Raw genomic sequence first — 26,117 nt, 5'->3', positions numbered from 1 at the left:
TATTACTATTGTGATCCTTCCAGGACCCAGTGGACTTTGGAATTGCTATGTTATCCATTTTACAGATGGGAAAATTGAGGCTTAGAGAAGTTAAGTGACTTGTCTCAAGGTCATATAGCCAAGCAGAGGTAGAGCAGATGCTTGGGCCATGACTTCATGGTTCCCCATTTCCCTGTTTTAACCAACATACCAATTTCTTGCCCCTTCTTCTCCATAAATAAACAGAGACCTTTATGCCAGAGGTTTATACATGCTTGACTTTCAACCTTTAAAGATTGAGATTTGCTATTTCCATTTTACTTAACACAGTTCTTATTTCTTTTTCTAAGATAAATCAAACACTGAATAGCAAGGCTTAACTTCTAGTGCCACGGGATAACCAAAGGAGAAAACATCCCATATCTTTTCTTGGAAGTTAGTTATAAAGGGCACATAGAGGTTGTAAAGCAATAGTCTGCAATTTTCAATTAATGCTACTGAACCCACTGGTCACAGAAACCTGTTCTCAGTGAATAAAAACAGATATTACAGCTCAGAGGATCCAGAGAAATTGTCTTGTGTTTTGCTTTCTTGACTCAGTGATTTGAAGAATGTTTTTCTGATATCTCAGTTTGTCAGCATTTCCATAAAATTCCCAACAACTGATTCTAACCTCTGTTTCACTTTCTAATCAGTCCTAAACCAAAAATAACAACAATAACAAAAACATTGAAGAATATCATAATTACCCATAATAAGAAAGTGTTAGATAATTTTAAGAATACCTGTTTTATCACTGATTTAGCATTTGCTTAATTTTAATCAATGCATTACACAATTACTCTGGTCATTTTCTTCATAAAATAAGATTTATAAATAAATTACATATACACATATAGCATATATATGTTTGTAAATATAACACGTATGTGTAGTTCATACTCTGTAAAATTCTCCTACCAACAGAGCAATTTTGAGATCCTTTGAATCGTAAGGAGAAGGTTTAATTGGGCTGTTTATTTCATCCCACAGATTTAAATCCAAGGCCTTGAAAGACATTAAAACCTACCACCTTGAACTGATTATACCTTGGTATTCAATGAAACTAATTTACTTTGCAGATCAAAGTGTGTTCTTCACATATTTCTTTTAAAATTATGATTCAACAGAAATGCCTGGACATTCTTTGATCATTTGAAAGTGCAGAAAATTATAAGCAGGCAGAAAAAAAACCGTAATTTCACCACACAGAAGTAAATATTGCTTTATTTTAATACCCTATAAAAGAAATTTATTATCCTAAATTTCTATTAATTTGACAAGATTTATTTCACCAGCTCATGCCTATTAGAGTGCTGAAATACATCTTGAACCTGCTCACATGTCTCCATAGTTATTCACACAGCCTAGCCTCCAACCTGGCTGCCTTCTTTTGACTTGTCTCCCTTCAGTCTTTTTCTGCACCCTGTACCCTTGCTCAAATCACTTCAATGGCATCTACTGCTCTTGGGTGAAATGACCATCTCAAAAGAGCACCCAGATGCAGTGTGGAATATCAGACCAATAATCCAAAGACCTCTGTCTGACTTTGCAGGGCTGTTCTCAGAGTCAGGTGAGAAAAAGGTATTTGAAGATGCTTATAAACTATAGTAAACTCCAAGTGTGAGTGGTTATTGGTTAGATCTTTGAATGTAATGCCAATGTTAAGTGCTTTTTGTTGTTGTTTGTTTTTAGAAACAAAATAATTTTTATTTCATTTAATTTTTGGTTTAATTTTAGAAAAATATGCACATTACTCATTTTCAGAATTGTTTAAATCTAACTTAGCCTTTAAGATGCAACTAACAGAGAGTACTTAAGTGAGAAAGCAGTGTTCTAATACCACTGATATTCTGCATAGTCTTGGAATGAGATCTAGTTCTCATCCATTTGAGAAATGAAAAGATACCTCTCCCTTACACGCAGTTGTATGGGTAGTGTTATGGAAAAATTAATCTTTCAACTATTTATGCTAAAAAATGAATGAAGCAATAATGAATGTACCCTTTTTCTGACCTAGAAATATGCATACTTAGATAAGCGCACAAAGAATGATAATTTCCCCATTACATGACATACAACAAACACCTGCTTAGTCTGTGCTATGAAGGCTCTTAAACTTTGCATATTTCACCAGTGGCTCCCAGTTGTCTCAATCTGATTTCCAGTTTTCAGAGATGAAACTGAGCAAGATAAACTGCATTATGAGAAAGTGGGAGCTGGGATTTTGTTGACTTGGCCAGAGTATAATGGAAATATTCTTGTGAGTGAAAAGCTAATAGACTCTTCCGTTCATTCTGGGTAGCTCAGTCATCAAAATGCAATGTTTTCTGTTTCTCATTCCAAAGATAATTATTCTGATGCTTGATTTGTTTATTTTAAAATGTTAATCTTTGATGACCCGAGTTGGCATGGAAGAAAAACCTAGCAAAGCCATGAAGATCTGCCTTTGTATGCATCGGGGTATCATTAGCAAACAGATGGAAACTCAAATTAGGGTAATTTTGGTTGCTTAGGAAAGAGACTGTGAAGGTTTAGGTGGCGGGTTAGGGAAAACACGAGGGATAGTGGGGCTGTTAATATCCATAATCCCTAAAGCCTGAGGGGCGGAAGTCACTACAGTGGTCCACAGGAGAGTCTTCTAGGGAAGGCAACTTTGAGAGGCTTAGAGTCAAAGGACAAAGTCAGCTTGAATGAATGGATCATGCCCAGAGGGAGCGGACAGAATGAATACCTTACCTCACTCTTTCCTCCCCCAGAGCTTTGCAGGGGCTCCCTACTGGCTGAACCCAATGGGAAACAAGGAGTAAGAGAGTCTATTGTTGTAATCAATATGCCCCAGCCCCAGGGAGAAAGTAGGGTGGATTAGAAGGGGCAAATGGAAGATATTCAGCACAGCCTTTCATTGTAGTTTTAACTAGCATCTAACACAAAGGCTGGCACGTGGAAAATGCTCCTAAAACTGAGTCAAATGAAAGGGTATATGAATATGTCTGTGACCTAAACTGAACACAGTAGTGTATTTCATTTTTTTCCTGGTAATGTTTAAGTTCATGTAACAGATGGAATAACACATGGTGATTTCAAGAGTTTAATACAAATGCGTGATCTTATTCTCTCCATCTAACTTTATATAGCCCTTTGTATTTCTCCAGTGGCACTTACTATCTTCTACCTTGTACAGAAACTACTGAAAACTATCAGCCATCAAACTGTAAACTTCTCTCTCTCTCTCCTCCCTCTTCTCTCTCCCTCTCCCTCTCTTTTGGGCTGTAAATATACTTGCTTTCAATAAAGATTTGTAATGGCATCAGTTCAAATATGAGGACTGTGTCATATCACACAATTTAAAAATTTCTGCGTTTAATTTCCCAGCATTTATTTTTTTCTAAAATTCACTAATGCACTTACTTTGTATCCAGCACTATACTGAGCACTTAGATTTGAGGGATGAGTAAGCAAGGCCCTGTCTTCTAGGATTTATATCGGGAGAAGAGAGAAATGTAGATTAGCACTCATGATATGACTTTATGTGCAAGGGGAGTGTTACAAAATGATCTTTCTGTTGGTGGGGGACAAGGGTGAGAAGAGTAGAAAAGAGAAGAAAGACCAAAGCAGCAATAGCCTAAACACACACACACACACACACACACACACACACACACACACCTACACCCCCCACCACACACACACAGTAGACTCTAGAGGAGTGAAATCAGCCTATGTTAGAAAGGGCTTTTGGAAAGCAGGATGCATTTTCTTATTTTCAACTTAGATTACTACAGTACAATTACTTCCAATTAACATTCAAAGATGCCCTGGCCACTAAGTCTGCCCAGTAACTGGGGCCAGAATGAGAAGAAACTGGGAAGCAAGGAAGACGTTCAGGGATAGAGTTTGTTGCTGATGTGAAAAAGATACCAACTGAAAGATTATCTCCTGAACAGAAGGGAGCTTTAGTCTTACCAATGAGAAGTAAGAAGTATGAAGTGTAACCCCAATTACTCAAAACTATGGAGAAGAAAGCGCGGGGTGGGTGTAGGAAGTAATAATACATTTTGCTTTCTTTGCTGATTAAAATAAGTGTGAAATAGTGGGAAGGGTGCTGTCTCTGCCACTTATCTATATGACTTTAGCAAGTTTCTTAATCTATTTGTGACTCATTTCTTAACCTGACAAGCATGGATGAAGTTACTCACCTCACAGGACTGGATGGGAAGACTGGTACAGTGGTGGACAACTTGCTTTCAGTGCCCAGTATTGCTCAGCATTACTATAACCTTATCTAATACATTTCTACCTTGGGAAAGGATTCAGTGTGCTCAGACCGTATCACATCACCACTCCTACTAAAGTTATTTGTGTACAGCTTTTTGACTGCACTGAAGAGCCTCACCCAGCGTTGAATGTCATCAGACCAACTGTAATATTTGAAGAGCCAAATCGCATAAATTCTCAATTTTTCCACTGCATAAGAAATGCTAACCTCTTGTCTTAGAAGGCAGTGCTAGCTAGTGGAATCCCACCGTCCCAGGGATAAGACAGGGGCATAGATGTGTTGGAGGGGATTCTGGTGATCTCTGAAAGGCTTATTAGCTAAAATGAGAGACCACTTCTGACTGTGCTTTCAAATCAGTATTAAACTGAAGATGGCTAAATGAACTTTATTTAGCCTGAAGACATTCCTCAGCATTTTCTCCCATAGGTGGCATCAAGGTGAAGTTTCAGCTGTGGCCCTTGGCCTAAAGGTTAATCTCTTTATTTTGATGCCAGCTCTTCTGCCAACTAAATATTATTAATGTTAAGTTCTACATTTCTGATAAGAAGAGACCTTTTCTACAGTGAACCACTTCACACAGGGTTTCTTTTCTTCTTATGGACATATCTTTTGTAATTTGAAGACCATAATTAGAGATAATTAATGCTTTATACATACTGAATGTATTGAAGCATATCCGTAGATTCAAAATGTGAGTCAGTAGCTATCTGATTTACATTTCAGATTAAAATATATTATACTCTACTTTAGCAGGAAACAAGTTATTATAATGACCAAAATGATATGATTTAAATTTTAAGAAATTTCAAATAAGCAAGGACTCAAAGATATTGCTCATAAAAAGTTAAAAAAAGGACAGATTATAGAATAAAGACATTTCACTTCATATATTTTAATATATACAGTCTTTTTTTTTTTTTTGCTTTATGAGCCATTTGTAACTTAGACATAAAAAATCCCCTGTGTCTTTAAAGCTTTTTAGATTTAGGTTCCTCAAGCTGTAATAAATGCTCAGGTAAGGAAACAGAATATGACACAGGATAGGTCAGCAATCAATCATTCTGTGACTCATTCCAAATTGTGTTATCCATTGAAAAGAATTCTACTTAATATGTTAAAGTTTTATACATTTTTCACTGTCTGCTATTGCATGAAATATTCAAAGAGCCCTTGGTATAATGAAATAGCTGTTAGAGAAGCTTTCTCAAAAATGATGATGAATATTGTAATTAAGATTCAAGAAATGAATTTTGTACCAGCTTCCAAAACTGTAAGTAACACATTTTTGAGAAACCACAATAAAAAAGGATAAATTTTCAAGCTAACTACCCAATTTAAGCCATAGGGCCAACTCCAAGAGAAGAACATGGTAATTACTTTAAATATTAAAATAATTTCTACTAATGTTACACAAAATAGTTAACAGTGCAAGGAACTCTAAGGTACTTTTTAACCCTATCTATTAGTGGTGATATGGTGAATTTTGCTTTAAAAACAAAATAAACATTTTTTCCTCATAAAAATATACTGTAGATATGCTTGATATGTTGGGATTTTAAAATTAAGAACGCAAGTATATTCTTTCCTGGAGAGTTTCTGAATCCAGAATGCTCTCCTCTTTCTACCTCCTCATGACTCAGTTTTCCCACTGACTGTTCTGCTTTTCCGGTCTTCCCAAGGCAAATTTTTCCCTCTTCTAACATGACATGTCACATCACTTCTCATGTTGTTTCAGTCTAGTATTAGAGCAGCGTGTCCCAACCTCAGCACTATTGCTACCTGGAGACTTTAGATAACTTCTTGTTGTGGACTGTCCTGTGCACTGTAAGACGTTTAGCAGCCTCCCTGTTCTCCACCCACTAGACACCAGTAACATGACCACCACTCGCAGATGAGACAACAAAAGCTCTTCAGATATTTGTAATTATTTGCCCTGGGGGGACAAATTCACCTCTGCTCGAGAACCACCATATTAGAGCACCCAGTGTACATAACACTATGTTCAGCTTTGAATATATGCCCCATGGTATGGGACTTTATTCAGAGGTGATGCTCAGTAAATATTTGTTAAGTGAATGCAGCATAATATGGTGTCTTCTTACTGCAGTACCTTGCTATACTAATAAACATGATACTCTTATAAACTGAACTCTCAGTTTCACTTGAGGACTTAAGAATACTTCTCTATCCATTTGGCATTTGTTTATTTTCCAATATTTGGAATAGAAAGAGGAGAGAAGACAGTGTTTTTCCAAACTGATGGATTTCATTTGAACTCTGTGCTCATAAATTTCTAATGAAACTCTATCCCCCCTTTTTTTTTATTACTGGAGAAAGAGGACATCTAAATCTATTCTAAAAAGAGATCAAAGAAAGAGGAAAGGAAGGTGAAAATGGAGAGAATGGAGCAAGGGAATAAAATAAAGCATAAGTGAGCAATATATAGCAGGTTTTTCTATACTCACAAGCCCATTTATGTAAAAACTGAATTAAAAATATTTTTAAAGAAAGTATGTCTTTCAATTTGAAGACAGTGAAAAATTAATTCATTGATTATTCATTTTTTCACCATATATTTAATGTTACAATTAATTTGCTAACACAGATCAGGAAAAAACAGAAAGGAGAAAGAGATGTGAAAGAACATTTTAACAAGAGAGAGGGAAAGAAGAAAATGGAGTAAGGGAAGATTTTATGAGAATATGAGAACAAAATATGGATGCCTTAAAAAGCACAGTTAAATTTCTAAAGGATTCCAAGTTCTTTTACACAACATGTTGATTAAGTAACACTTGAATGATGATTCATTAATACTTGTAGAGTATGAGTTAGAAATGAAGGAGACAAGAAATCAGTTTGTGTTTTGTCAGTCATAAGGTAAATGAAATAGGTAAAATTTGTTTCCAAATAATGTTCACTACTTTATAAGCTGAGTTTCTCTAATTAGTTCTGCATTCCTAACTTAAGAAATTGTGAGAGAAAAAGCTCAAGTAATGGGGAAAAATTCATTCAGGGTATTTGGCCTTTATAATTTAATTAGCATCAAGAAGATGCAGGCATAATGGTTAAGACCACAGGATTTAGATCTAGAGGAGCTGACCTGGAATCTGGGTCCTCACTTTCCAGCAGTGTGACCCTGGATTTGGGTTCCCCCGGGAGCAGAAAATTGAGACAGGCATTCCATGGTAAATGGTCCATCTGGGAAGGCATCCTCCCTGAAGGGATGAAGCTTCATCTCACAGGGGAACTCTGGAGTTTGTGTAGAATTCATTTTAGAGTTGTCCCAACTGAGGAAGCTGATGTTTTGTCTGTTTTTTAATCTGCCAGCTTCCTATCTTTCACTGGTTGAGGGCTGTTTCCTGGGGATTAACTGTCTGACAGCCCAGCATACCCTGAATGGGGCTCCTCAGGCAGAGGGTAGCAGGGGTTTGCAGTGTACAGCACTAGCTCCCATTTCAAATTTTATATTTGAAAGATACCATAACACCAGTATGGTCTTTCTAAATTGTATTAACAAACTATAAATTAGATTAACAAAAATTAAACATAATAAATATTCACGGGTATTTGGTACTGAGCCAAGTTCTAGAAACTTATTTGAATAATTGCAACAATATTTACACTGGAAACTGAGACTTCATTTGGTCATTTTGGACTCTTCCTGATACTAGGATAGCAGGTACAAAAAAGGGAGAGTTGATCCTACTATTAATTGTAAATGCGCATCTGCAGGGAGGATACAAAAGGAATCCAAGGGGTGCCTCCCAAGTTCCTCTCTTTCAACACACCTCATGTCAAATGTTCATAGAAGAGTAGAGCAGCCCATGTAAATAAGACCCTCGAGAATTCAACTTTTCTATGTTTCTCTGTCAGTTAAAGAACCCTGGAAGCTGAGGTTCCTTAGAAGCCAAAGGAAATATGGGCTGGCCCCGGGCATTTGGAAGTCATACATACAACCCATGACTTTAGGGACTGTTATAGAAATGGGGATTGCATCCTTTAATATGTTCTACTTTGGGGTACGTCATACAGAATTCTAACATTCAGTGAATTTTCCTCTATCTTTCATTTCCCTATTTTATAAGGGATATGGTGCTGTTGCTAACTTGATTATTCAGTCTATGGTAATGAGTATTGCAATAGGATTGTGATAGAATTGGAAGAAAGGAATTGGATAAAAGCTCAGAAACACTGCATCCTTTAATTGATGAGACTTGGCTCGCCTCTGTTTTTGATTGAACAATGGTTATGATTTGTTAGACAGCAGTGTTTCTCTCTTCCTCCTCCTCTCCCCCCAGTTTGAAAGTATAAGCAAGTATTTGAGCAGGTAGAAAGGAGAATTGTAGAGATAGGGCAGGTGACAGTGAAGAAGTCCCCATTATCACCACAGACGTGGAAAGCATATATGAGCTGCGGTGGGCCCCACTGGAGGAAGCTGGGCGGCAGCCTTCTGGCTGGGACCCCATTCCAGAGGGCTGGACACTAGGAGCAGACACTCAAGGAGCAGGAAGCCACAGTAGGTGCTGCAGGAGGCAAGAACTGAGGGCTCCCTGAAGGGAGCTGAGCAGATGGGAGGATCCCTAGCATGGGGCCCTCAGGAAGCAGGTACTGTACGCACGGGCATGAAAGACACTGCCCTCCTCCCCTTCAGTGTCTGCCCCCAAAACCCTGAAGCACAGAGGGGTCTAGAAGATGATGGGGACGGGGGAGCAAAGGGCACTTCAAGTCCCCTTCACACCTCAGGTCCTTTGGGCCTGATCATGCTGGGCTGGGGGGCAGTTGGAGGGATGACAAGGGAGGGAGGGAGGAGATGGAAATAGTTTCCACCCAGCATGGTTGAAGGTAACTATCAGAGAAAAGGCAAGCCATTTCATATCCATAGCCTACCAATTTCAATTATGCAAAAAAAAAAAAAAAAGTGTACTTAGAAAAAGCCAGAAAAGGGGAGTAAAAAAAGAAAAAGAAAGACCAAGATGAAAATAAGTTATGTCATCAGGGATTATTAGGATTATGAATCCTCTTATTCCCCCCGCTATTTTTTTTGATGTTGCCAAACAATTCATACAAAAGAAAATCAACACATGTGCCAAATCCCATACACCAAAATTGATACACATATGAAGTTTTTTTGGTGTAACATCTATGTTGAAACATGGGTTGTGTGTATATACACATAATGTATACCTATAAAAGCAGAGCTAAGTTTTAATACACTCACATTCTTTGGGAATAAAGCAATGACACTATTCTGATAAGATGTGTTAGAATTGCATTCATATTTACACAGTTTAGAAAACGTTGAGGGATCATGGGTTCAAGGAGTAATGTATATCTTGACAAGGCTTTATGACTCAACTCTTTTCTCCTTTCTGGAACCATCCTAAAATGTAAGCTGGGTTTGAAGATCACATTAAAAGGAGTATTTATAGCATTTAGTTGGAAACTATCAGAAAGCACAGAGAATAATATTAAAGACAGGTCAAACACCTACCTAGCCCCTACCTACCTTGGCATTATCTTCCATGTAATTGGAAAAATGAAAATATCCATGATGAAACATAACAAGTCTGGAGCATTTTCATCAGAGGAAAAAGATCCGTATGCTTCCTTTGAAGGAGCTCTCATGAATGAAGATAGTGTCCTCTTATTTCTTTTTATTATATCTGGGAGGCAATTTATTATGTTCTAGAGTTTGAGCCTGCATATGGCTTTTTTTTTTTTTTTTGACTCAAAGGGACATTTTCAATAATCTCTCAGAAATGCCAGATCTTAAATACATGGAATTACCAAAATATAATAAATCACAAAGCAACTTGAAAGAAAGGTTGTTTAACAGTAATATCCTAGAAGCTTATGAGGTGGGAACTTTGCCACATGACACAGATCTGAGTTTCCAATAAAATACTTGGCTCTTGGCTCATTTCGAAGTAAAAGTTAGAATTTTTCTCATATAAAATTAGGATTAAATGAGCTTGCCCTCCTGAAAACCCGATAGCAGGAGATTTTTGCATTTGAAGTCAGGATTTGGGGAATTATGCTCTTACTTTGGAAGTTACCAAGACCAACAAACACTAACTCTTGTTCTAAGTTGAGAATATCACAGTTATGGATATTCAAAACTAGGGTCTACTAAATTTTATGAAATTAGAATCAACAGCAAAGGTCAACCACTCAATATAGTTTTAGTATTGAGCATATCCCAGTGTTATTGAAATTATAAAATAATTTGCTAAAGATTGGGTAATTTTCTATGAATAATAATTACCCATTCTTATTGCTGCTTTAATTTATTATAGTCAAATTAGAGATATTATTTATAATGATTTCTATGTTGAAGTTTAGTTGTGCTCAGTTTACTTATTCTCACATCCAATGTGTTACTTACTCTGTGAGGTTTGAGTGTCTATGAACTTCTTTATCAAGGCATCAGTTGTTTGGGTATAAAGACTGAGAGCGTATCTCAGAGACTGAAGGTCTGGGCTTTTCTCCAAGAAATTCTTTTTCAGGCCATTTCCTCCTGCATGAAAGTATTGCTAAAAAGAAAAAAAAATAATGTAAGCAGAGGCATTTAGAAAGAAGTATTAGATGAGGGATTTTATTGCCATAATCATGAGGTTCAAGTGGAATAATACAGTATGATCAAAATGAGGTAGATACAAAGAAATAGCACCAGATGGCCATTGCCAAGTCATCACCATGTAGTGCAGGTTCCCTCAGTATCTCTGAAGTGCTGCTCTGCATCACAGACATCAGATCCTCGCAGCTTAAGACTTTTCCTCTCATTCAACACTTAAGTTAAAGAAATGGGATCATGAAGATGCAGTGGCCAGCATGCTTACAGAATGCCAGGTTTAGATACTGTGTCAACTTGGTTGTTGACTTCTGTTTCCAGAACGTGAGAAAAACATCCAGGGTTGTCAAATTTCATAAAGAAGGTATCTCCTGGTCATGTATTTTCCAGATACTAGTTTGCAATTCTAGGACAGGTGCCCACTGCTCCCATCTTCCCCATGATCTAATCACACAATGGTGCACACATAGGTCAACCTGAGGATGCACAGTGGTCCTTGGAAATCCAACATCTCCTGAACCTTGTGTCTGAGAAATGCAATGAAACACAGTTTCTTTTTTCTTCTTTTTTTGCTCTTGTCATCCAGCAAACTCAAAGCATTGCAATATTTATAGGTAAGATAATAGAGAACATATATATTTGACAATAAATGAGGTGATTGAGGGATATGAGCATTTCTAATGCTGCAGGTATTAAGCACAGACATCACTTTGGAGGGCTCACTAGAGATACATGATAGGACTAAGGATGTTATTTCCCAACCATTTATAGATGGTAATGTGTTTATTGTATTCTATTAATGTTAGATAAATGGTTCTCTCTCTCTCCCTGTACCAACAATGCTAAACTACACACTCATTGCAACCTGCCTCATACAATCTAGGATTCTCAGAGAATGGCATGTTTTGGAAAAGCTCAACAAATGATTCTGATACACTCTCCTAAATGGATATATGTTATCCCTCTACCCACTTCTTAAAAATTTGAGGTGAAACATGTCAGTGAACTGAAAATTCATAATTGCCTTAGTTTTCTTCCCTAAGTAGAAACACATTCTGAGCATTTGTAGGCATCTGAGTGTAATTTCAGAGACCGTAATGTAGAGAAGACTAAGGGAACAGGCCTGAGGAAGTAGGAAATGGTGATATGATCTGAAGAAAGTTTGTTACAACTGCAGACACCCTCCTCCCAAAGAAAAATCCATGGCCACTTACAGTTCCATTCCATTCCAGCTTGGTGCACTGTGAAAACACAAGCTGCACCTAAAGCTACCTATGGTTATGAAGAGGAGGCACAGCAAAATGGGAAGAGCCTTTTCTTATTTTTGAAGAGTCGACAAAGATTTAATATTTAAACTTGTTATATACCTTGATCTTCTTATATAAATGTTAAAATATTTTCACATGTAGAAAGTATTTATTGAAGACTGAGTCTGGAATTGTTTCAGGTGCCTTGGTGGATGAAAAAAAAAATCAGAGTTCCTTTCTTTAGGAAAGGTGATATGATACTTAAAGTGGAAAAATATTAAATGAGTGTATTGAGAGGGGAAGGTTTCACATGGACTTGATTGTTTTTCCTGGAGGAGTGGTGGGGTGAGCTCTGGAGCTCTGTTTATGTAATGACCCAGGGAAGTATCAGATGAAATAACATACCCTAACTGTAAAGAGCAGTGGGATAAACTGAACTAGGACTAGGTGGCATCTGTGGAGGGGAAGGCATTCTCCCTCTCAATGTTTCCCAGACAAACTTCAGTTTTATCAAACCTGAGCATAAGTGCTGGAGAATTAAATTAGTAAAGTACAGGAAGAATAATGAGCAGCAGCTACAATGATGTTTCACGATCTCTTGGCAACTGAGAGTTGTCAGAAATGCAAACTATTTCTGGTGGGATGCAACTGATGACTGTTTTGTGGCTAGATCTGTTTTGCCTCTATTTGTAAATTTATTTCAGCTTTCCTTATCGCTTATCTTTATGTATGGTTCTTGGAAATCTTCTTTGAGCCAGTTATAAGATCTTACTAGTTCCCTCATTAATTGATGAGTTAAATAATATTTTGGACAAGTTTTATAACTGCATGAATGTCACAGTTATACTCTAATTTTTAAATTAATTTTTATTGGAATATAGTTTATTTACAATGTTATGTTAGTTTCTGCTGTACAACAAAGTGAATCAGTTATACATATACATATATCTACTCTTTTTTATATTCCATTCCAATATAGGTCATTACAGAGTACTGAGTAGAGTTCACTGTGCTATACAGTAGGTTCTTATTAGTTAACTATTTTATATATAGCAGTGTGTATATGTCAATCCCGAACTCCCAATTTATCCCTCCTCCCTTCCCCCTTGGTGACCATAAGTTTGTTTTCTACATCTGTGACTCTATTTGTTTTGTAAATAGGTTCATTTGTACCATTTTTTAAAAAAGATTTCACATACAAGCAATATCATATGATATTTGTCTTTCTCTGTCTTACTTCACTCAGTATGACAATCTCTAAGTCCATCCATGTTGCTGCAAATGGCACTATTTCATTCTTTTTTATGGCTGAGTAATATTCCATTGTATATATGTGCCACATCTTCTTTATCCATTCATCTGTGGTTGTTCCCATGTCCTGGCTATTGTAAATAGTGCTGCAATGAACACTGGGGTACATGTATTTTTTCGAATTATGGTTTTCTTTGGATATATGCCCAGGAGTGGGATTACTGGATCATATGGTGGTTCTACTTTTAGTTTTTTAAGGAACCTCCATACTGTTCTCCATAGTGGCTGCATCAGTTTACATTCCCACCAACAGTGTAGGAGGGTTCCCTTTTCTGTGTTTTTTAATCACAGTTTCAATTTCAGTACTTGTGATTGGTCTGTTCATATTTTCTAATTCTTCCTGGTTCAGTCTTAGAAGGTTGTATCTTTCTAAGAATTTGTCCATTACTTCTAGGTTGACTATTTTATTGGCATATAGCTTCTTATAGTAGTGTCTTATGATCCTTTATATTTCTGTGGTGTCAGTTTTAACTTCTCCTTTTTCATTTCTAATTTTATTGATTTGAGTCCTCTCCCTCTTTTTCTTGATGAGTCTGGCTAAAGGTTTATCAATTTTGTTTATCTTCGCAAAGAACCAGCTTTTAGTTTTATTGATCTTTGCTATTGTTTTCTTTGTTTCTATTTCATTTATTTCTGCTCCGATCTTTATGATTTCTTTCCTTTTGCTAACTTTGGGTTTTGTTTGTTCTTCTTACTCTAGTTCCTATAGGTATAATGTTAGATTGTTTATTTGAGATTTTTCTTGTTTCTTGAGGTAGGATTGTATTGCTATGTATTCCCTCTTAGAACTGCTTTTGCCGCATCCCATAGGTTTTGGATCATCGTGTTTTCATTGTCATTTGTCTCTAGGTAATTTTTAATTTCCACTTTGATTTCTTCATTGATCTCTTGATTATTTAGTAACATATTGTTTAGCCTCCAGATGTTTGTGTTTTTTACATTTTTTCCCTGTAATTTATTTCTAATCTCATGGTGTTGTGGTAGGAAAAGATGCTTGATATGATTTCAATTTTCTTAAATTTCCCGAGGCTTGATTTGTGACCCAAGATGTGATCTATCCTGGAGACTGTTCCATGTGCACTTGAGAAGAAAGTGTAATCTGCTGTTTTGGGATGGAATGTCCTATAAATATCAATTAAATCTATCTGGCCTATTGTGTCATTTAAAGCTTGTGTTTCCTTATTAATTTTCTGTCTGGATGATCTGTCCATTGGTGTAAGAGAGGTGTTAAAGTCCCCCATTATTATTGTGTTACTGTTGATTTCCTCTTTTATAACTGATAGCATTTGCCTTATGTATTGAGGTGCTCCTATGTTGGGTGCATATATATTTATAATTGTTATATCTTCTTGGATTGATCCCTTGATCATTATGTAGTCTCCTTCCTGGTCTCTTGTAACATTCTTTTAAAGTCTATTTTAGCTGATATGAGTATTGCTACTCCAGCTTTCTTTTGGTTTCCATTTTCATGGAATATCTTTTTCCATCCTCTCACTTTCAGTCTGTATGTGTCCCTGGGTCTGAAGTGGGTCTCTTGTAGACAGCATATATATGGGTCTTGCTTTTATATCCATTCAGCAAGCCTGTGTCTTTTGGTTGGAGTATTTAATCCATTCACGTTTAAGGTAATTATTGATATGTATGTTCCTATTACCATTTTCTTAATTGTTATGGGTTTGTTTTTGTAGGTCCTTTTCTTCTCTTGTGTTTCCCACTTAAAGAAGTTCCTTTAGCATTTGTTGTAGAGCTGGTTTTGTGGTGCTGAATTCTCTTAGCTTTTGCTTGTCTGTAAAGCTTTTCATTTCTCCATTGAATCTGAATGAGATCCTTGCTGGGTAGAGTAATCTTGGTTGTAGGTTCTTCCCTTTCATCACTTTAAATATATCGAGCCACTCCCTTCTGGCTTGTAGAGTTCCTGCTGAGAAATCAGCTGTTAACCTTATGGGAGTTCCCTTGTATGTTATTTGTTGTTTTTCCCTTGCTGCTTTTAATAATTTTTCTTTGTCTTTAATTTTTGTCATTTTCATTACTATTTGTTTCAGTGTGTTTCTCCTTGGGTTTATCTTGCCTGGGATTCTGTGCCTCTTGGACTTTGGTGGCTATTTCCTTTCCCATGTTAGGAAAGTTTTTGACTATAATCTCTTCAAATATTTGCTTGGGTCCTTTCTCTCTCTCTTCTCCTTCTTGGACCCCTATAATGCAAATGTTGGTGCATTTAATGTTGTCCCAGAGGTCTCTTAGGCTGTCTTCATTTCTTTTCATTCTTCTTTCTTTATTCAGTTCCACAGCAGTTATTTCCACCATTCTGTCTTCCAGGTCACTTATCCGTTCTTCTGCCTCAGTTATTTTGTTACTGATTCCTTCTAGTGTATTTTTCATTTCAGTTATTGTCTTGTTCATCTCTGTTTTTTTGTTCTTTAATTCTTCTAGGTCTTTGTTAAACATTTCTTGCATCTTCTCAATCTTTGCCTCCATTCTTTTTTCAAGGTCCTGGATCATCTTCACTATCATTATTCTGAATTCTTTTTCTATCTCCTATCTCCAATTCATTTAATTGTTTTTCTGGGGTTTTATCTTGTTCCTTCATCTGGTACATAGTCCTCTGCCTTTTCATTTTGTCTAAGTTTCTGAGAATGTGTTTTTTGGTCCACAGGTTGCAGGATTGTAGTTCTTTTTCAAAAGCTCAACTTTAAATAGGGTTTCTCCATTGGCCTCTGTAGCAGCTTGCACATACTGATTAAGTTGTTAGCTGTCTGTTTCAGAGCTGTTGCCTTTCTCCTTTTATTTCCAAATACTGTTGGTTTGGCTCAGTGTTGGTAGGTAAATGTAATGTCTCTAAGGCCAACCACACCAGCTGCAGAAGATCACTGTAATTCTGTTTCTTGTGCCATGTTCTATCCTTTTAACATACAATTGAAACTACCTGCATCTGGTATGACTAATCCAGTCCAATTAGAATGTTAGTATTTAAGAAAGTTAATATTTTCATAGGTACTTGTGTAGAGGTTGATGGATTTCACATTATTTTAAATAATTAAAAAGAAAACTAAATAATTGAAATACAGTATTTTAATTTAAAAAGAACTAATTTCTCCGTAGGAATATTACTTGTTTTGGTTTGCTACATTTTCCTACACCTTGTTAACATTTAGTGAAATAATGAAACATAGAAGCAAGGACACTGATTTTAGAGTTTGGAATCTTTTCTCAGCTCTGCCAATTACAAGCAACTCTGTGGCCTTAGGCAAACAAGTTAAACCTGCTTAACCTCTGCTTTTTCATCTGTAAAATGTGAATGATCATTCTTGATGTACCTAACACCCAGGACGTCTATAAGGATCAGGAGAGAGAATTTACGTATATGAAAGATGATTGAAATAATGCACAACACTGTTTCAGTCTATAGTCTACAAATTCCATAGCATTCTCTTCCTTTAGTTCTCACTTTCTCATGTCCAGCTTATTTGCTTAAATTCAGCTAAAGAGGAATTAAGGATCATGTCTTTGGCAGCCTGGGTAGCATCTACTGCTTCGGTATAAGAATATCTTTCTCATGAAGTCTCTGCCTTACAGTATTCCCTTTGCTGGGCTCCCAGCAGACATTGAATCACTAGCTCTTGAGGCTACAATTCTTTTAAGTAGTACTCCTCTTTCTCCTGAATTCCTTTGCAGTCAACATTACAGTTAGTGCCTTGTAGTATAGTCAGGACGAATCTCAGAATCAGAAAAGATAAAAGGGTCTCAAAGCAGGTAAAGCAGGTGTAGCATGGGGACCCCAGAGAAAAAGTTGGGAAATAAGGAGACTGAAGACCTGACCTCAGACTCTGAGGTTCAGAAGGACCAGGGTCAGACTCTGGTCCTGGAGAACAAGATAATGACATGGATCCATTTGCTGGATCTTGGACACCAGGCAGTAGTTTTTTCCTAAAGAGCAAGGCAAGTGTCTGGTGGCTGAGGCTGAACTAAACTATCATTGGATGACCTGGGAAGGAAGATGGGATAGTTGAGCTGTCAACATGTAGATCAGGGGGATCTGCTTGGGATCAGGATTGTCCCAGAGTTTGGGCAGAACTAGTTCTGCAGGAGGTGGTCATTTGTCCCCACCAAGAAGAATTAGAGAAATGCTGGGGTTAGGAACAGGAGCCAGGTCTGTCAGTACATTGAATGCCATTCTACATTTTCACAGAATATATTTTTCTTGCGCTCTCTCTTAGAGTCATCCATTGACCTTATAAAATCCATGAAGGCTGAATTCTGATTTTAAAAATCTATTTTTTTCTACTATCACTTCCTTATTTGTAGCCAGTGCTGCTATAACTCCATAGGGTCAGTCATTGCTTATTCATATTTTTGAAAATTATTTTCAAAAAGAACAGGTTTTTTATTTTTCCCTTTTTTTCATGTTTACCATTTTAAAAAATGATTTTGCAAAATTTTTACACTTCCAGCCCATACTCTGGCTGCATCTTTAGAAATTCCATCACTGTCATCTCACTGCCGAAATTCACACTCGCCACTTTCCACCAGGTGTCACAAAATAGTCACCTCACAAATTTCATTTTGCAGTTTTTGACACTGAAGTAGCAAAAGATGTCCTCTTATTAAATGCTGAAACTACAAAAGTCATGAAGTAATAGTGTTTTGAAGCTGTCCAATTGTTATACAAATAGAACTCTGTTTTAATGACTACCATTGCAGTGTTTGTTTCTATCCAGTGAGATTATTCTGTGCTCTGAAAATGGCTTGTGGTAGCTCACAGTTCTTTGCTACACTATTCACACATCGTTGATAACAGATGCTTCCCCAAGTGAAGTATTGAGACATTGGACACAGTCCAAATTTAGGAGATGAATTAATTTTTCACTCTTTAATAAACTTTCACATATAAATATAAAATGTATGTATATAAATCTATAAAGAATCATATGAAAACAAAGAACTTCTAAGTTATGTTTTGAGATCTGCCTATATTTAGCTCACAATCCAATAACTTTTGGTCAACCTTTGGCTATGAAAAATTGATGCGCACAATGCAATGCCTTTGCGTTTTCAGCAGAAAACTAAATTATTGTCCTTACTAAGAGAGAAGAGAAAATTGATCTTTCCAAAACCATTTCAGCAAGCATAGAAAACACAAACAGAAATTCTTTTAACCCTAAATCCCCTGAAGTATCTATTTAACTGGGCTTTGGGGGTACATGTCTTTCTTTGAAAACACCTGTTAAACATAGATTTCATACACATTTTCTAAAGGTAGACAAAGGAAGCAACTCTAAGGGCAGAGCAATATGGATGTAATAATGACATAGTATGGCCTAAGTCTGACACACTCCCAGAATGTATGTGTACAACTGTCTACTGTGTCTATGGATGGCACAGTTCTACAGACATGCATCTGGGGGTACTTTTCTCTGAGGGTACACAGAGAACTCTGGATCCATATCCAGGGACACTATAACCTTACCTTGATGGTAGCCAGGACCACCTCCATTATAGCACACTGTCTCTGTGTCAGACCCTTGGTATCCTCTCGAATCATGTGCTCCTGGAAAACAAGTGAAAAACTGCTTATAAAATTACCAGTTCATTTATTTAACAACTGTTTTCAAACAAAATCTGTATATAATCCCTGTCTGCAGATATTTCCCTTTTGAGATATTTTTCATATGAGCACATTTTAGGATGATTTTGTCAGATATTTAATAAAAATCCATTTTGCCAAAAGAAGAAATGCTTTTGAATGTTTAAATTTTAAAATGCTTTTAAATGTTTACTTAAAAAGCAGTGCTTTGATTCATAGGTGGCTTTATTTTTCACCTGCAAGCTAATGGTAGGGGAAAAAAAAAAAGAGATAAACCTGGAAAATGTTTGTCCAAGCTTTTCCACCTTAATTCCTGCTTTCTGTTCTGTCACACAGAGGAAGATCCATCATGTAAGGGATTTAGGAGGTAAATTTTAGCCTCATTCAATTATCACTGATAAAACCTACTTTAAGTATAATGTTCCCATTTTATCTTCTTTCTAGGATACCCTTAATGCTTAGTCATTACCAGGAAAATTCCTAAAGAATTAACTGATTTCGGCTCTGGAGATTTTCTATATTTTAAAGTCATTTTTCAATATTTTGGAACTGATTTCCATATTAACAATGCATTTTCCTCATTGTTCACTATGAACTCTCTCTTTATTTAAAACTATTTTAGGGAAATCATGGTAGAAAGTTGAAGACAACAATAAAGGAACTTTGTCTAAAAGAAAAATTTAGAAATTCCTGACCCCCATATTGATATAATCTTCCCAGGGCATCCACTATTCTATGTCAACAACATTCAACAAATTGTATTGAGTGCTTATTATGTGCCAGCACTGTTTTAGGTGACAGATATATTGTTTCATAAAAGAAAGACTTTTGTCCTCCTGGAGCTTAAATTCTAACTTATGTAAGTGTCTCTTTGTGAATTAGAAGGAAAGCTGATGTAGCTCTGAGAATGCATGACTTGGTCAAGGGAGCAGTGCTTTTGGTCAATAATAAAAGGTGCCTCTTTTTCTACGGGGCACAGCTGCACATCAATACATGTGGCTTAGCAAGTGTTGCATGGTCCCTAACTCGGCCGTCATTCACTCCCTTAGTGGGACACTTTTGTGCAATGTACAAGTTGTACAGTCACAGACAGTGGCTCATCCTTCTATTCTAGCCTTTGTCTTACTCTGTCATTTAGTAGAGGCCATGACTTTCTGAAGATAATCTATATGTTTTACTCACTTCTGCAGACTTTCAGTGCCTACGTTGGCAATTATCACCTGTAGGCCCTCAATATATTTTTGGTAATTGAATTGTACTTCTTCAGCATATCCTAAATGATTCAATATGCTTGAATGGAATCACACTCCTCTGAATATTGCTGAAAACATGGTATAATGCTGGATCCATGATATACACTTCTGCATCTCACTGCCTCTTTCTCTGATATAGGGATTTCAACACAAACATATGAGTCCATTTAATATTTTTAAAATATTTAAAAAACGGGTAGTTAGAATATTAACTATCCATTGGGATCCAAAAATATGATGGAAAATTTTTGCCAAATTATAGAGAGAAATGCTTTACTTTATATTAAATAAATCTCCCTGACTTCATCAGTCTTGACTGGCTTTTTGATGTCAGATTATTTTTTAATAGATGCTAATACATAATATATGTTAGTGCTACAGAAAAATACAATTCTTGCAAGAAATGATTTTCTGGGATTTAGCAATAGCTCATTGAAATAAGATAGTCTCTGAAAAAGTCTTGTAATGAGTTACTCCTTGCTTGCAGTAAATTCATAGTCTCAGATGTATTTTTACTAACTGGTTTTGATATTGTGTCACCTGTCCATAAAGATGTATTCAGTTTTTTAAAAATGTTATGCCAAATAAATCTGATCCCATAAAATAGTGGTAAGTTGGGCATACTTAATATACCTACATTATAAAGTTCCAGAGGATGAAGTAATATAGAATATGTCAAAATCTGAATAAATGTTTGCTTAATGAATTAATCCTAAATCATAATAACATGGAGAAAAGCAATTAGTTTCTCTCATTGTTCTATTTTCCTCGTTTCTGTGATCTTTTAAGTAAGGTAGTCATTTGTTAATATTTCTATATAGGATTTCTGAATTTACTCATCAATACAATTATTTCAAATGATGCTTTTCCTGTGGATCAAATATGCTTTCAAATTAATACATGAAAATGAAAAGACCCATGATTTAAAATGAAAACAAAAACAACATTGAAAGTGACATTCTAGTAAAATATGGGAAAACAGCTTTATAAAATTTGCTGTTCTGCCTAGAAGAGAACATAGGCAAAACATTCTGACATAAATTGTACCAATGTTTTCTTAGGTCAGTCTTCCAAGGCCATAGACATAAAAGGAAAAACCAAGAAATAGGACTTAATCAAATGTACAAACTTTTCAGACACATAGCACAGGGAAATCAGCTTGGTGCATTGTGACCACCTAGAGGGGTGGGATAGGGAGGATGGGATGGAGACGCAAGAGGGAGGGGATATGGGGATATTTGTATACGTATAGCTGAGTCACTTTTTGTTATAAAGCACAAACTAACACTCCATTGTAAAGCAATTATACTCCAATAAAGATGTTAAAAACAATAATAAAAAACAAAAAAATGTACAACCTTTTGCACAGAAAAGGAAACCATAAACAAAATGAAAAGACAAGCTATAGACTAGGAGAAAATATTTGCAAGTGATGTGACTGAGAAGGGTTAATTTCCAAAATATACAAACAGCTCATACAACTCAACAATAGAACACCAAACAACCCAATCAAAAAATGGGCAGAAGAACTAAATAGACATTTTTCCAAAGAAGACATACAGATGGCCACAGGCACATGAAAGGATGCTCAACATTACTAATTTTTAGAGGAATGCAATTCAAAATTACAATCAGGAATCACCTCACATGGATCAGAATGGCCATCATTAAAACTCTACAATAACAAATGCTGGAGAGGGTGTGGAGAAAAGGAAATCCTCCTACATTGTTGGTAGGAATGTAAGTTGGTGCAACCACTATGGAAAACAATATGGAGGTTCCTCAAAAAACTAAAAATAGAGTTGCCATACAATCCAGCAATCCTACTCCTGGGCATATATCTGGACAAAACTACAATTCAAAAAGATACATGCACCCTTATGCTCATTGCAGCACTATTCACAATAGCCAAGACATGGAAACGACTTAAATGTCATTGACAGATGAATGGATAAAGAAGATGTGGTACATATATACAATGGAATACTACTCAGCCATAAAAAAGAATGAAATAATGCCACTTGCAGCAAAACATGGATGGAACTAGAGGTCATGATACTAAGTGAAGTAAGTCAGAAAGAGAAAGACAAATACCATGATATGGCTTATATGTGAAATCTAAAATATGACACAAATGAAGCTATCTACAAAACAGAAACAGACTCACAGACATAGAGAACAGACTTGTTGCCAAGGCGGGGCTGGGGGAGGAATGGATTGGGAGTTTGGGGTTAGCAAATGCAAACCATTATAATATATAGAATGGATAAACAACAAGGTCTTACTGTATAACAGAGGGAACTATATCCAATCTACTGTGGTAAACCACAACAGTAAAGAATTTTTAAAAGAATGTATATATATGTATAACTGAATCACTTTAGTGTATAGCAGAAATTAACACAGCACAATAAATCAACTTCAGTTAAAAATTTGCAATTCTGTGTTTTGGCTAGAGTTTTAATTTTTTAGATAACAATGTAGAGGGCTTATTGCTCTGTAATTCAAATAATAACTAAATGGACCAAAAATTTAAAAATCAAGGGACAATAATTGGAAAACATGATTTAAAACTAAATTATTTTTCCATCACCTATGGATAACATGATTCAATTTTTAGCCCTTCAGATTATTTCAGTCTTAATGAATTAACTTTTTTAGGACATTTTTTTCATAATTTGCTTTTAGTTCATTATAATCAAAAGAGAATTCACTGAATTGAGGAAATTTTGAGGCCACGAAGGGACCTAAAGTGTGATGTTTTCTGTGAACTCTGATTTTTCCCAGGTAGCGTGCATATGCCCACTGAGGATCCAGTCTCTCCCATTTAGTGTTCGTAAGATTTGAACGGGGCTGCCTGCACCCCCAGCTCAGGGGTGGGTATGTGAACTAAGCCAAATAGCATATGCCATTCCCCAGGCCACAGTGGTTGGCTTGGGAGTGGTGATAATATTCTATTAGAGTTGATGATGTGCCAGTGGACTTTGCTGGAATTCCTTGCACCAAGGGCGGGGGGGGGTCTTCTTCTTCTTCTTTTTTTTTTTTAACAGGATTTCAAGTTCAAAAATGTTAGATATAAGCAGAGAACCATCTTACAAACAGGAAGGGAGGTTTGTTAAGGCAGTAAGTCAAACAAGAAAAGAGCAGAGTTGAGAGACAGTGAGTAACTGGGTTCTGTAACATTGTTTGACTTCCTAATCAAGCAGTGATGGAAACCAGAGTTATCCCAGGACTATAAAGTTTCATGGAGCAATGAATTCCTTTCTTGCTTTTGTTAGTCTGGCTTTCCATCACTTGAAACTGAAATAGTTATAGCTGATATAACAAACATTCAGTTCAGAAAACTGAAGCTGGGGGAGATGGAATATGTTTCCCAATGTCACACAGAATGCTAGACACATAGCCAGGGTTATTTCTTTTGTAATAAGACACTGTGATGTTTCACTTTCATGGTTTTCTATGAGAAACTTCAACACTGTATAAATCCATTTTTCAAAGTAGGGACTAGAAATGTCAGGGAGGTAATAAGAGGGATAAAGAAGGCAATGGAGATCCAAGATCCAAAACGATAGTTTGACACTGACATCTACCTTCTACTTTCCCCCTGAACCACCAACATCACTGAATACCTGTGAGAAACAATTTTATGTCATGGTTATGTCTTCTAAATGGATTATTGGCTTCTAATTTTTTTCTGACAAAGGGGATAATGAAGGTGATATAATAAAGTACTGACATTATAGGGCACCTATTTTATCTCAGTAAGTAATTATACAGTCAAATGGATTATCCTTTGCCTGTGTTGTACACATGAAACAGTGCCAGTGATACCTAACCCTGAGCTGCCAGCTGGGGGAGGGAAGCAAGATAACCCCTGTGTGTGGGAGGTGGCATACTCTTGACAGGTACCATGCAAAGATAATGCATGCATTATCTCATTTATCCTCACAACAATTCTCTGAACCAAGTGTTAATATTGTCTGGATTTTACAAATGCCAAATCTGAAAATTAGAAACGTTAAATACTTTGGGCAGTGTCACATATTTGGAAGCAGCTGAGGTAGAATTTGAGCCAAGGTGGTCCGTATCTGGAACCCACCCCCATGCTATACTATATTCTAATAGGTAGTAATGGAACAGGAACAAATATTTCAACTACAGGCACAATGTTGGCCTATATGTGGTCCACTGATACATGAATGGATGAAAAACATGGTATATACTTACAATAGAATATTATTCAGCCTTTAAAAGGAAGGAAATCCTGCCATGTACTACAACATGGATGAACCTGCAGGACATTTTGCTAAGTGAAAAAAGCCCGTCACAGAACCGCAATATGTATTTTAACAAATCAAGTTCCTATTCCAGAGGGGAAAAAACCCCGAGGTTCCCTGCACAACTGCAAAGTCTTGTGAGTCTCAAGCGATAATAAAAGGTAAGGTTATTTATACAGCAAATCCTTGTTATAATGGGGTTGATTATGTCGACGAGTTCAATGTCTGCTTTGATGAGTTTATTTTCCCGCATTAGGTTTCTTGCTGTAAGAGTTCTCTAGACTTTCCTGGATTTCTATGAAGCATTCTTTGCCTTTATTCATACAAAGTCAGTTTACTATAGAGAAGAAAATATGCTCTCTAATTTAAAGCAGTAATGCTTCATGCTTCAACACAAAGTCAAAAGTTCCCAGTTGCTCTATGAGTTGGAAAATATGAGAAATATGGAGTGTGTGGAGAAGAAGACAGTACAATTCAGTCCCTAAATTTTGATCTGATTCATCCTTAAAGCAGATTGTGAGATCCCAGACACACATCCTCCTATAGTCCTGCCATATTAAATACCATTACTAATAGGAGGTTGGTTTCTCACAGAGTTGTAGTTAGCTCATAACTTTTCATAGACAATTAGTAATTTCTTTATTCTTATTACCTTCAGTTTGGATAGTTGTCCCAGATCTTTAGCTGCAGTGAAAATCATCTGGGGTCCCTAGAGACAAACACAGAAAAGGAGAGAAGAGGACTCAGTCATAAGATCTTCAGTAACAGTCAAAGTAGAGATGTAGTCAATAGACAATGTACTCTATTTTTCTTATTATATTTGTAACTTTAATGCCATAAGCCCTTAACTGGTCTATTTTACAGCTTGGATCAAAGATATCTAGTACTGCTGGCAATACAACTATCTTCATAGGCATCCTACTTCTGGAAGTTTTAGTCTGAGTTACTGAATGGGTCACTGCTAGTGTATCCAGTTTAGTGTAGTGTATGTATTACCTCAGTGAGCTTTATCTTTTATTTCTTTATTTGTAGCAGAGGCAACTAATTCACTCCACTCCCCACCCCACCCCCAAAATAAATCTATGCAAAATGTCAAGATCCAGAGCTGAAGAAGGTGGAGCTGGTCCACCTGACATGCCATCCAATCTATCAGAGCCCTGCCCTCGTAACTCCTCCCTCAGCCAGAGGTTTTCCCTAGCACCCCAAGGCCCTGGGGAGAGCTTGAAAAACATCAGAATAAACACCAGAAGCACTACTAGAATACTCAACAGTAGCCTAGAATGTTTTCACAATAAAGAAAACCAGCTATTCTGAAGTCGTAGTCTCCATGTTTTTATTGGAGCCTGTATATTCATTGAGAAATACATACTTGGAGATCTTGATGTTCGAGAAAATTGAGGTGATGGTTAGCGTTCCTAGGGAAGATCTTATATCAAAAAGTGAAATGTCATATACAGCACTTCTGCTATTATGATAGGTGTAGTCTTGAAAAAACTCATATTCTGTAAAATTGTGCATTAGAAATAGTAGGGCTTTTGGGGAAAATAGGAGGGGGCAGTGCAAAGTCCATGCAATTTTGT

At 36.5% G+C, this 26,117-nt stretch overlaps 1 protein-coding gene across 1 annotated transcript in view; it reads right to left on the bottom strand.

Moving 5' to 3' along the window:
- Positions 1-26,117, bottom strand: part of UNC13C (unc-13 homolog C) — a gene marked incomplete at its 3' end in the record, with an annotated part of 622,886 nt that overhangs the window by 38,007 nt on the left and 558,762 nt on the right. Inside the window, exons 28-30 of the mRNA XM_082618350.1 lie at positions 25,190-25,246; positions 18,891-18,971; positions 10,683-10,830 (exon numbers count right to left, since the gene is read on the bottom strand). Of these exons, the coding sequence (XP_082474476.1) occupies positions 10,683-10,830; positions 18,891-18,971; positions 25,190-25,246 (286 nt within the window). The remainder of the gene's footprint in view (positions 1-10,682; positions 10,831-18,890; positions 18,972-25,189; positions 25,247-26,117) is intronic.

Source organism: Mesoplodon mirus, assembly GCF_964341445.2.
Source record: "Mesoplodon mirus genome assembly, chromosome: 4".
NCBI classification, from domain to species: Eukaryota; Metazoa; Chordata; class Mammalia; order Artiodactyla; family Ziphiidae; genus Mesoplodon; species Mesoplodon mirus.
The sequence above is the reverse complement of the archived record's forward strand: the minus strand, read 5'-3'. Positions and strand labels throughout refer to the sequence as shown.